The 13,724-nt window shown below is 32.5% G+C and overlaps 1 protein-coding gene and 1 long non-coding RNA gene across 51 annotated transcripts in view; one reads left to right on the plus strand and one right to left on the minus strand.

Annotated features, from left to right (window-relative positions):
- LOC139524583 (rho guanine nucleotide exchange factor 11-like) overlaps window positions 1–12,933 on the minus strand; it is a 126,365-nt gene extending 113,432 nt beyond the window's left edge. For 23 of the 50 annotated variants that reach the window (XM_071319499.1, XM_071319475.1, XM_071319473.1 and 20 more), the window contains exon 1: window positions 1,949–2,376. In XM_071319499.1, the coding sequence (XP_071175600.1) occupies window positions 1,949–2,181 (233 nt within the window). In that variant the 5' untranslated portion in view covers window positions 2,182–2,376. Of the gene's footprint in view, window positions 1–1,948; window positions 2,377–12,587 lie in introns of those variants that run through there. The other 27 variants (XM_071319501.1, XM_071319500.1, XM_071319497.1 and 24 more) reach the window with 3 other exon arrangements.
- LOC139524586 (uncharacterized) lies at window positions 2,530–13,023 on the plus strand. Its single transcript, XR_011664819.1, has 2 exons — window positions 2,530–2,670; window positions 12,505–13,023. It is a non-coding gene; the product is annotated as an uncharacterized lncRNA (long non-coding RNA).
- The last annotated feature ends 701 nt before the right edge of the window (window positions 13,024–13,724 follow it).

Here is a 13,724-nt window from a genome sequence, read left to right on the forward strand (position 1 = left end):
TATTTACATTTTAATTCACATAAATACCTAGGCAGATCAATATCTGGTTACAGATACTTTTAAAGTACATCTAACTTATCAGTACTATTAGCAAGATTGAAAATATATAGGTAAAACATGTAAGTATTTAATATATATAAACATTTCAGATTTTTCTCTTTCTTGCTAATTTAATTTGCTGGGTTGTTGTCATAGGTATTTACTCTACAAGTTAAAAATTATGTAATGCCAGAAAATGCATATTAAATGCATATTTTATTATGTTTAAGTCAAAATACCATGGCAACAAGGTTGCAACTGCTGATAAAGATGTTTAGGGATATATTGTAACAGCTGATAAGATATTGATACGGTAAATCTCAAAACAAATAGTGGTCAACTGAAAAAAGGCTATCAATTTTGGAAAAACCAAAAGGATATTTCTAAGAATATCTACATGTAGGTGTGTACAGGTAAAAGTACAAAATGATAACTTGGGCTACATGTATCTAAACCATGCGTTGTTAGTCTCTGTGAGGATATCTATTTTTCAGAGTATGTCGTTCTGTCCAGTTTTGGGGAAGTTGAAGTCCAAAAGCTTAGGTAGAAAAACTGACAATACAAGTCAATTAAGACACACCTGACAGGTGCTGGATTTAAACTCACAACCTTAATGTTATAGTAGTTAGACTACATGTACTATGACCACTTGGCCAGTGACTGAGGCCCTAAATTAAATATAGAAAATACCTATAAGAAATAAAACATTTAAAGAATTCTTAAACTCATACAAATCTAAGAATGATTATTGCTTGTAAAGATGATAAGTTTGTACCAGACGACTTTAACATACATGTATTTCCTTAAAAAAGTTTTTTAAAAAAATCATAAACTGTCAAATGGATGTTACAATTTTAGCACAATTCAACAAATGTCAGGTCCAGTTCAAATTTGTGAAGTATGCACTATTCCCCACGAAATCAATAATCATTACACGGAAATCTGCGGATATAGACTAGTTCACTACTCCAAATATTATTTTTTAGAAAATTATCACCCCCTCCCGCACACCCAACCATAAAACCCAACCACAACAAAATTTGAATTCATTGTCAACATGTACTCATACTAAAAAAAAATACTACAAAAAAATATATATATAAGATACATACATTTTGTATAGACCTAAATAACATGAATGAGGCCACAATTAAAAATATTTTGGTTTGCCCAAACCCTACCCATAAGGTTGAGACAGTGGGTAGGTAGGTAGGCATTTTCTTTTTTTTTTCAAAAAGAGAAATTGAAGTATCGGATGTTTATTAGTCTTCATGCCTATCTGATTAAAAAAAAACTTCTTCAAATCAGGACAATAAAAGAATTTGAGTAGGCAGCTTTTTTCTGGGTAGGTAGCGTTTGGGCAAGCAAACCTATTCTTCTTTATGGCCTGAGACAAGAAGTTAAACTGCACATTTAAGAAAAGACATTTGAAGGATCTAATGATAAAAGACAGGCTTCTGTAACATTAGTACATGCATGTTCATCTTTAAAGTGATTGATTACAAACTATAACAAAGTCAACAATTCCTAGAAAATACTGCTTAGTCATTGGACTGGTTCAACTTTTACTCAATATGGGTGAACCAATATTGACGGTCAAAAAAGGAAACTTTAACTGAAATATTCCTTCCCTCAAAAAAAATCAATTTTTTATCTTTAAAACTTTATAAACATATTTTGTAATTGGGTGCTGTCAATAGTAAATTTTCTTAAAAGTTTTTATGAGTTTTGTCAAATATTCATGGTAACATTATTGTACATTATACATGTATATGTCGTGTTTCTTTGCTAATGTCTGACGTCATTCTGGCTTCACCCTGCACTATACACCTATGAAGTCAATCTACTACAAGGAGAATGACCTATATCATAAGGACTTCCCCCAAGCACCAGTGATTTATTTACCAACCTGAACTTAAAGCTTCTATTACTTCTTGGACTGTTATGGTTGTAATCTAAATCCGTTAATTTTTCTATAGAACTTGGACGACCTATTTTATCTATTTTCTCCCGTGATCCACTTATAGAACTAAGATTTTCCCTAGATCCTCGTAACAATCCACTCAAATTTTCTTTTGATCCTGAACGGAAAAGTACATCCATAGACCGCCATTTCTTTTTCATTCCTTTTTTAAGAGACATTTTAACGTAATTTCAAAATACTGTCAAGCAATTGCAATATTTATCTTCAAAATTGTATTCCTTTTAACGCCACACTATAAAACCATTCAAACATTACTTAGAATAATTTCCTTCAGGAAATGCATATTATAACTGATATGAAAATACACATAAAAAATCTGAACAGAACTACACAAGATATACAAGGTGAAAAGAAGCTAAAAACAAACACATGAACGATGGTTCAGCACACATTCTGTACGTCTAGAATATCACATCAATCAACTAGAATAGAAACATTCAGGCACTTGTTGCAAAATAGATTCCTTCTTATTTAATGGAGGACAGATGCATCTTCTTTTGATGTAACAGCTGTGATGTATGATTGAATCTTCAATTAACTACATGTAGATGAATATTCAACAACAATTGACCTTCAAAATTTCACATCCTCTATTCCATGCTGAGATTAATATTGACCTCTGACCTCTACTGTTTATCATACATCAGGTAAACTAATTAGAAAGGTGTACACATTAAATCTTATAGTTTATCATATGCAATCATCATGCACTTGATTACATGTTTTATGTAATTATTTTCTAGTCGCAATATGATTGGTTTTCAGCAAATTTCAAATTCAAATTGGATACAAGTTTCCTCAATAATTGATAATCCTCTGGAAAAAGCGTTCAACATCCACTAGACCTAACAACATCATTAACTGATGGTTTATTGTTACATATACTTATCATGATCTATCATCCTAGTCACAAATATATTGTAATATCAAATTGTTGATTACACATATTTTAATCCGTTTTACAAAGGTATATTGACTAATCCAATAATAATAATCGAAATCAATATTGCCTGTGAATGACTGACATAAAAACAAATACACAAGAGGACTGTCACATTGAGAAACAATGTCACCTGACATAAATATATCTTGTGTAAAAATTTGTAGCCTTCAGGTGTTTTCTATTTCTCGACAAAATATGAAGAAAAATAGGATATTTCAGTTTTTACCGAATATAGTTTAATACAGATGTAATGTTACATTTCATCAGTCAAGCATAGAGAATATGTCCAATGACCTGATCTGACATTTAACCTTAACTTTATCCAATGTTAAAGGTGTAAAATGTCTTTGATGAATAACATCCAATGGGGTGAAGTAATTGAAAAATCAGTTGAAAATGGTTAATTCATTTTAATGAAATGAATGTTTTTTTATGAAATGAGGCTATTATAATAATGTGCATTGCAGATACATGTATTGCTTGTAAAATATCATTTATAGGTAGAGTTACTAAGATTGAAAAATAGGCCATAAAAAAATGACGTAAACACATTCCTGTATAAAATGTTGTGCTGCTTTCCTTAAATTAAAATTCAATGTTGTGTTACAAATCCTTTCTAAAATTAAATAATTCAATAGCCTAGGTATCATGCTTCAATTGAGAAAGGTACATTTGTAACTGGTTATTACCAATTTATTGCTCAATACTGTATGACCAATATGACAACAAAAATTTAATTATACATCATAATTTTGGTTTTCATAGGGGTTTTATGTCAGTTTAACAGCAAACCACAGCTTATATTATGTCCTTGTTTTTTATTATTATCATTATTTATTACAGGACATTTACCCAAGAGGTGGTTAGTGATATTCATAAATCTGACTTACAACATACTGCAGAATATGCACAGTATGCAGGGGAGGATCTATCCATTTTTAAGGGGGTTCCCAACCCAGGAAAAAGGTTCTAACCATATGTCCCCCTTCAAATGCATTCATCGTCCAAAAAAAGGGGGGTTCCAACCCCAGAACCCTTCTCCTGGATCTGACACTGGTACATGCTGGGATGTTGCCTTCATTGTTTAGCTTCACACATATGCCTCCATGACAAACAATTTTCAACACTGTCTTATTGACCCAGCGTCAAATACTGCCTACCTTGGTCTTAATTTTACATCGAAATACAAGCACAGGAGAGTCTTATGTCAGTGAAAGTCAATCAGAATTCCCAACTATTATATTCCAAATTCCTTACATTCATTTTGTAGCCATTTTTTTTCGAAAGCCTTGTTCTCTAAATTTTACTTGATGTATTTTAAAATACACAATTGCAAGGACTTAATATTTAGTTCCTTGGAAAAATGTAGTGTAATTTCATACATGCCATGATTTAGTTTACAATTATTTGTTGAGGGAGAAAACTAACAAGAATGTGTCTGGATCCATAGTACATGGATGCCCTACTCCACTATCTTTTTCTTTGTTAAGTGGACCATGACAATGGGTACAAATTCTAATTTGGCATTAACATTAGAAAGATCATATCATAAGTCCTAGGAACATGTGTACTAAATTTAAACTGAATGGACTTCAACTTCATCAAAAACTAACTTGACCAAAAGTTTTAACCAAAACACTTTAACCTGAAACTGTGCAGACGGAAGGATGCACAAGGGATGCACAGACCAATTAAAAATGCAATAAAAGTAATGCATACTCACTTCAAGCATGAAACAAAATTTCATGAAGATCTGATTTGTATTTTCCTGAGTTAAATGCTATAAACATGTCATGGGACAGACTGAGCACTCCTGGGGACAGGGGTTTATTGTAGTAGTTTGTATGCAAAAGATTTTCCAATGAAAAAAAAGAAAGCAAGGAGGAAAGAAAGAACGCAAAGCTTCAAACACATGCTGTGGCATTAGTACTCGAAATGTCACAGTTTGCTCAAAGCACTTATTTTGAAATATTAATTGTAATTAGCATATGTCACTTGGAAAGTTTATGTTTTTATCAAAACATTATAGGATTAGGCTTTGTTAATTAATGTCTATTTTTTGTTAATGAGAGTAATATTTACATGTCGAGTCATATTGATTTATATTTGGTTTTAATATAAATAGCGTTGTGAAATTTAGGAAAATCAGTCACCTTTCGGAAACCTAACCTTTCACTACTAGTCTATTATACTGGATCTATAAGACTGTCGATCAGTCTACTAGTTGACTTTGTAGTGTTTAGACAAAAATGTATTTTTGACTCACCTTTTATTTTTGATAATTTTTAAGATAACAGTCAGTGTTTCGGAAGCGTGACCTCACACTACTCATGTCATTATACTGGCCCTATAAGACTGTCTACCAGTCTACCAGTTGACTGTGTAGTGTGAGACAAAATTTATCTCGGACTCATAATTTAACTTTGGAAATACTTTTGAGAATCTTTTATTTTAAGACTTTACATTTTGAATTTGAGATTAAGTATATTTTATGATTTAGTAATTTTGGCATTTATTTTATATTTTACATTTTAAGGAGAAATAGTTTTTACTTTGGAAATTGATATTTTGAATTGATACTTTGTACTTTAATTAGATTACTATTATTATTTGGAATTGTTTACTTATTGATTTGTTATCATCATTCGTTTAAATTGTTACAGTAATTAAATTATGAAAACCTTCCTTGCGTTTTAGCTATGCCTATCAGAACATTAAGTCTAGCGATAGACTGACCCCCTGTCCCTTGGTTCAAGCACAAACGAGTTAGCTCCCCCTTATCAAACAGTGCTCTGGAGGAACCTTGGTGACAGATATGGTGGAGGACCCGGGCAAGTTGACTTATCATCTCAACAAAGATACCAGATACCTTTTACTGCAACAAGTGAGTGTTTCCCCTTTAAAAGCAACAACTGACAATATGGAATTTAATTTAAGACCACAATGGAGATTATCGAACTTTCGAAGTCAAAGACCAGTATGTGGTAAATGTGGAATTGGGCATAGCAGATTATGTTTTGCTACTTTCAAAAATTGTTATAAATGTGGAGAAAAGGGACATTATGCAAGAATGTGTAACATTCATAAACCATCAGTGGAAGTAAAAGGACATCAGAAGTGTAATGACATCAAAGTGAAAAGTAAGAAGAGAGCAGACAGGGACCGATCCAGATTCAATGAACATTTTGACAGAAAACGACAAATGCTGGAATTACCATTTACAAACACCAGAAATACAGCTTTTGTAAGTGCTTTGGACACAACATATTCAGTTAAAGTCGAATTGAAAAGAATTAAAGAAAAATTAAAAGAGAAAAATATTAACAGTGGAAAATTTAAATTTCAACATAGCAAGAAAGATGAAGAAATAAGTGATCTGAAAGAAGAGCTAAAATCAATCAAGACAAGTTTAGATTCACATGTTATACAAATTAAGGAATTACAAGAGGAATTAGAAAAGTTTAAAGCCACACCAGAAGATCTAGATATGTTTAACCTGCATTGGAGGAATGAATTTTTAAAAAGTGAAAATTTGAGGATCATGGAAGCGTGCAATTAGGAAAGAAGACAGCATCACTTAGTTAAGTGTAAATTTGATGAAGACTATGAGGAAATTGTTGCAAACCATCCAAAGTATGTGAATTTAGCATTTGATTATGAGCAATTGCAAAGAACAATAGGCCAGCAATATACAGAATCACTGAAAAATTTGAAAGAAGAAATAGAGCAATTGAAAAAGAAAAATGAACAACAAGATTTAATGATAAAACGGTACCAGCAACAACAGCTCCAAAACCAGCAAAAGTTGATTCAACAACCGCAACAATGGAATCAACAACCACAACATTGGAATCCACAACCACAACGATGGACTCAACAACAAGATGAGTATCATCAAGGACATTTTAACCATCGGCGAAACAATAGACATGATAGAAAAGAACATGGAGGAAGATTTTACTAACTTTTATGAACACGAGGACGTGTTTAGTGGAGGAGGAGCCATATGTCATAAGGCTAATTTGGACTTATATTTTAATTGATTATTTTATTCAAAAATTGGACTTTTACAGAAATACTGTTTTTACAAATTTAATAATTTACATGTCAAAACAAAATGTGAGTTAATTAGGGACATTTGATATTTAAGGATTTGTGACAGATTGAGAATTAATGTGAGAGAATTAAGCATATAGGAGAATATGTGTTAATGAGATTATATGAGGAATTATAATTATCTTTTATATTAATTATGTGAAAACTGTTACTTATTGCTAGGTGTTATGAAATGTCAAATTAATTTGAGTATTGTTTCAAATGAAGTATTGTCTGATTAATAGTATAAATAGTGTGTGAAAATAAATGTAAAAGAGTAGTAGAGTAGTAGAGTAGTAGAGTAGAGAATAGAAATAGTGTGGATTAGGAGTAAGAACAGAGAGTCGAGATAGTTACAGTTAGGAGTCGTACATTTGATATTGACATTGTCCTATGTTTATTTCTTGGACTTGGAATTAAATGAAAACAAAAGTGAATCTGTTTGATCTTTGATAACTGCAACAACCAGTTCCTGTTATTGGTTTAAACGTTTTTCTAATGATTTTTCGCATAAAATTATGACCCCGTAACAAGGCTTAGCGGCTGAGCCAGCAGCCCCTTTGTTACATAAACAAAAATCAATAAGCTTTAAACTCATATTTTTGTACAATCCAAGTTTACAATGTAAATAAGAACCAAATCATGATTTACAACAACAATAATATTACATAACCAAGATGTGTATTTATTTCAATGACATCTGAAGGTCATCATAAACTGCAGACTATACTTAATTATGACCTAAATAATTCCAAGCAACAATACTGGATCATATTCTCTTTATTAATAGTTTTCATTCTAATTCAAAATATGACCCAGTTTACTCAGTTTCATTCACTGCAGGACTGTGTTAGTGAATAGGAAATATAAACATACATGTACACGAATGTACAGAAATATAAAAATCTGCAAAATATACAGAAAAACAAAGAAGAGGGTGTAAAATGGAATTTGTTTAAAGTTTCAAGCACTAATTGGCAGACAATCTTTTCAATCTGTTGATTGTTTGTAATCTGATTCCACCCCTGTATTGTTTTACCTACCATGAAAAACTAGATGAAAAGATTACACTGGAAGAGGTTTGACAAGGGGGCTTTTTTATTTATAAGTTGCTAGTGTAATCAATTTGATATCAAAAAGATTTAAAATAATATTTTCTGCCTTTCTACAACTTATTGTGTTTAATATGGATTTATTTTGGCTGAAGGGAGACAATTCAATCTTGTTTACACAACACTTGTCAGTGAATGTAATTACATTTTATGTGTATCATATTTCATAATCCACATTGCAAAACAAATTAGACAAAAATCATTTCAAATGTCAAGATCAGTACAAAAATCAAGTGTCTTTTATTTCTTTCTTTAACACCAACATCAATTAACTATAAATAGGGTGCACACACTGAAAATTCAAGCTGCTGTACTGTCCATGTCTTAACTTTGGAGTCCACAAGCCAGAAGCTCAATTTTAAGAAATTTTATGTTGGATTCTGTTGGCTAATTATATTATAGAGAAGAATTTTAGAGGTTCGAAAGCAAGCCAATGCTGTAGGACTGTGTAATTTATGTTAAGTATCAAAGAAACAAACCTAACGGTTAACCAATAAAACTTCACTTTAAACCAATGAAGATGAAAAGAGACCAAACCGCAAAAAATATCAAAACATTGACCTGTGAACTGTGAAAATTGGGTCCAGGTCAGATGAACCAATCAGACAAATATTTTCACCATGCAATCATTCCATACAACAAATAAAGTTGACCCCCTGCTAACATGTACAGTGGAGAAAAACTTAAACTTGATCATCGATCTATGAAGAAATTCAAACACATATTTCCTATCTTGTGACTTGTTTGTTTACAATATTGCCTTAAATCAGGAGATAAAAGTGTAACTAAAAATATTTCCATGTTCAAGGGAAATAACTTTTATCAAGAGTCAAATGCTAATTTTGGCATGTCAGTGTTTAGTTGGTCTTAATTTGCTGTTCTTTTTTTTTTCTGTTTACAGATTTTCCTATCTGCTATAGATTCCTTAGAAAAACAAATGTGTAAAAATTCATATTTTAAGGGCAATAATTCCTTGATTGAGTCAACTGTTTATATATTTAAATTTTAATTAATAAGAACTGAATTCGAACTTGTATAGTCCTCAGTTTTATTCTTCAAAATTGAACCGGCCAGAGAGGGGTTTGGTCTGAGTACAATAAGCAAGAAATAGGAGATTGATTGATTTATTGTTGGTGTTTTAAAGCCACTTATAAGCCCCACTAAGGGCTATATCTTGGCCTCCAGATTTTATTGGTGGAGGAAGCTGGAGTGTCAGAAGAAAACCCTTCGATAGGAAAACTGACAATCCTAGTCAATAAAGATTAGAGTGAAGTGCACCCACACTAGCAGGAGTTTGCTAACAACCTCAGTGTTGACTGGCTAATGATTACAGTAGTAGAACTACTACTCAGACCACTTGGCTACAGATGCACAAATAAATAAGAGAAAAATTTGATTTAGTGAGGTTTGACTATGCTCCACCATGTTTGATATTGAAATTGTAGATATCTTCATCTAGAGCTCTCATCATTTTCAAAACTAATAATTTTACCTTATCCATATTAATTATACAATGTGTGTAGAGGAGCTTGTTTGGGTGAGCAGGTTGTGGATGGATGGGAATTAGTTTGATCCAAAGTTGGTCATCAGGAGCAAAAACCATCAATTTTGATCATTTTCATCCTATTTCTTGACCAGACACACCAAGGGATGGTGCAAGTTGTATCTAACTGTAGTCTGCATGTAGAGTGCCCAGTGAACACATTAACAACAATAGTTTTTATGTTAGAGTGAAACTGGTCTAGGTAAAGCAGTCTAAAGATGCACAAATAGCATTAATCCTGCATGGTAAGAGGACAATAACAATCAAAACCAATGAGTAAACAAAGACTCACAAAACCAAAAGACATTTACATCAACAGTTATAAATAAGAAATAAAAAATAACACGAACTCCACTAAAACTGGGAGTGAAATCAGGTGCTCCGGAAGGGTAAGCATTTCCTGCACCGTATATTTAGATCCTTCAAACCCTTATGAACATGTTACGATATGTCAACATTCCAGCCATACATTGTATGTCAACATTCAAATGAATTGATCGTCTCTAAACTAGAAGGGGTTCCAACCCCCAGAATCTGCACCCTAAGTCAGCCACTTGCCATTGTGAGCGAAATACTTTTTGCCCATCTCTGTAGATGACCATGGAAATGTTTTATTATCCTGTTCTTATTTACCAACTCAATTTGTCTTTACCATGATGAGCATCATGACAGGTGCCATATGTGTGTAGCACTTCTTGTGCCCCTAGATCAACCAAAGTTGATAGAGAGGATAATTAAAGATTAAAGAATCAATCTGTATGCTGACGCAGATCCAGGATTTAATGTTAATTTGTATATTGAGGGGTTGTTGCACCTAGCGGGCCCTCATTTTAATTGACACCTGAATTTTGTATATGTATGGTTTAAAAAATCTAAATATTCTTGGTCATTGTACAAAGTACATGTACATGTATAACATTGTACAATACACCTTATCGCTATTTGTCCGCCATTACTGGACATCACACAGGTTCCCGTACAATTTTGACATCATAATAAAAAATGTCTGACGCCAAAATGGAAAAGTGATTATTGTATAATGTCAATAGTTCAAGCGTGAAAGATTCTCTGGTCAGTCAGGAATAGCGATAAGGTGTATGTATTCTACACCAAGTAAATCTTAAAAACATCAGCTTGAAAGAGCCAGGTGATAATGAAAATTTGAGCAAAACAAATCAGTGACAGTGTGCAAAACAACCAGGATTATTACTGCAAAATGTACTATTAGTATAATCTTGATCTTCATATGATACAGATAGGAATATAGTGATACATCCAAGGATATTAATACACTATGTGTGCATCAAGTATTTTACTCAAGTGGGCCCCCCTTACAATTTCGCTAAAGGTTTTACCTTCTTTTACTGTCTGAATCTTGATGAAAATATCATGCAGGGCTTTCCATTGAAATTGAAGTAGAAGGCTGAATTAAAATTATAGGCGGCTGTAACATGCGTTCGGCGAAGCCGGACGTCCACCAAGCTGTAAGCTTGGTGCCTTACGGCAGGGGGTCTGGGGGCCGCTCAAGGCCCCCAGAAGCTCTGCCATAAATAGAGCAAAATCCTGCATTCTCGCAATCTCCTGGCACCTAATTTCATCTTTCAAATGACCATTTTTTATGTATGAAATTAAAGAAAAAAAAAGTCTCAAAGAATTTTTTTTTTTTTATGTTATAGTTTTTTATTTTCATTTATTTATGCTTAAAATTCATTTACTTTTTAAAGAGATTTATTTATATAATAATCCGGTTTGTTAAAAATCTTGATCGATTTATTTTGCAGAACTACGTGCATTTGTAAACAAATGACCCCCCTTTTCTCTCTAAAGACTGGTACGCGTAACTAAAATCATACAATTATTTTTCAAGCATTGACAGAAAATTGATATATCCTCTGATTTTCTCTTTTTTTGTAAACTGTTCAATAAGTCGGATACATAAATCATTTGGAAATGTTATTTATTTGAGGTCGAGTCGACAATATTCTACTTTCGTTTTTGACCTTGATTCTCTGTACACCACGTGGGCTTTGAAAAATGAACTTCAAAAGATACTGTTTTCCAGATTCTGAACAATATGATCTACTACACTTTCTTTAATTTGACAATTGCATAACATAAGATTGTCATCCTATCTGACTGTCTTCACGTTTTAAAAGTAAAAAAAGCCAACGAGTTAATGACCCTCGGAACGTCTCTATTGTTATCATTCAATGACCACCGGAACGTCTCTCTTGTTATCTTTGAAAAGAAACGAAGCATTCTGACTTTAAATAGACAACCAATCAGTGACCTGAATTCATGTGAACTATATTTAGCCCAAGGTAAACACTGACTTTTCATCCTTGTTTATCGTGATCTATCGTGACCGCGACTTTGCGAAAATACGTCTCTCGGCTGCCTGTAAACATTTGAAAAAGATATTATTTTCTTTTTGAATTATATTTTTGTCAGTGAAGTAGCCGGCACTTGAAGCCACCGCAAACGGCGGATTTCCGCCGGCTACCGGCTTCAATGGAAAGCCCTGATCATGTGGTAATTGGTTCCAGTCTTTGATGGTATTTGGTATGAAACTGTATTCTAAAATGTCCTATTTTGTATTAAGTCTAATTAGGAAATACCAATGTATACTTTATTTTTGTATTAGAACATTGGTCTCTACCTTTTACTCGAAGGATTTAGAAAGATACTGTAGATCTTTATTTTTCTGTCAAGAAAACACAAGACATAAGATAACTGATTATAAGTATTCTCAATTTTACCTGAAATGAAGGTGTGTTTACTTTTTTAGAACCCCTAACTTCCTGCTGTGTACGGTCTACCTGAAGTACCCGCTTCATGAATGTACAAATAAAAGTTTTCACAATGACAAACCTGTCTGAAAAGGACATGCTCTGAAGCTGTTACAGCATCAAGACTGTATCGATGACCTTTAACTTGCACCAATCTTCACCAATATTCTGGATGCTGAGGATGTTAATCCAAGGATTTTGCAAGATACTGTAGAGTAAGACGTTTGCCAATAATTGTGTGTTTGTAATTTAATTGCACATAATGTCAAATCATACAGATTGAATGTTTGATGTTTATAAGATTTGCGATGTTTCATTAAACGCCAAATTCTTGGGATAACGTGTTAAAAACTTCGATTATCGCTGAGAAGCTTGAGATTTTCACTTCTTCTTTTGAGCCTTACAACACAACAGGTACCTGTTTGAAGTACGCGTAAAAAAAGTTCGCATAGAAGATTTCACATTTTCCAGGTTTTAAACGTATGAATTCAAATAAATATATGTTATTTGTTGAAAAATAGTTCAATCATTAAAACAATTATGATATTTTAATATGTTGCGAGTTAAAACACAAAATCAACATGGCTTTCGCGGACTGATTTATGATTATTGGTATTTGAGAACTACAATAACAGTTTCGCACAAAATGGAAAAGAAAACATTTTGTTTATTTTTTTGTTTGCTTAATATTTATTTTTTATCTTTGAGGAGTATTGGAGTGTCAATGTTTATTGACAAGTATGAATAATGATTAAAGCAAAAAAAATCCGAAGAATATTTTTTTTTTCTCAAGAATAAAATATAAAATATAACTATTGCCTTTCACATCACAGGCACTTGTCTCAAAAATATATAAAGGTATATAGGGGAAATAAATTCTGAGACGAGTGCCTGTGGTTATTCTAAAAAAAAATTGTGACAGTAAATGATATGATGTGTTTGCCAAATAACTGAATAACTGTTTACAAAAAGGCGCAACTTCAACCTATTTTTAAAAGTTGAAGAGTCAAGTTTGGTTAACCCATATAGGAGTTTTCTCCCCTTTTGTATTTGAAATCAGTATTTCTCCATAACCATACAAGTGATTGACCTCGGGTCTTCCGATTTGTGATCACTGACCTATGACCTAGAAATTGAGGTCAAGGTCATGTTATAAATTTTGAATTTTGCTTGTCATCGTTATCTAAAAGAAACTGTTACAGTTAATGATATGATGTGT

Source organism: Mytilus edulis, chromosome 5 (genome assembly GCF_963676685.1).
Source record: "Mytilus edulis chromosome 5, xbMytEdul2.2, whole genome shotgun sequence".
NCBI lineage: Eukaryota > Metazoa > Mollusca > Bivalvia > Mytilida > Mytilidae > Mytilus > Mytilus edulis.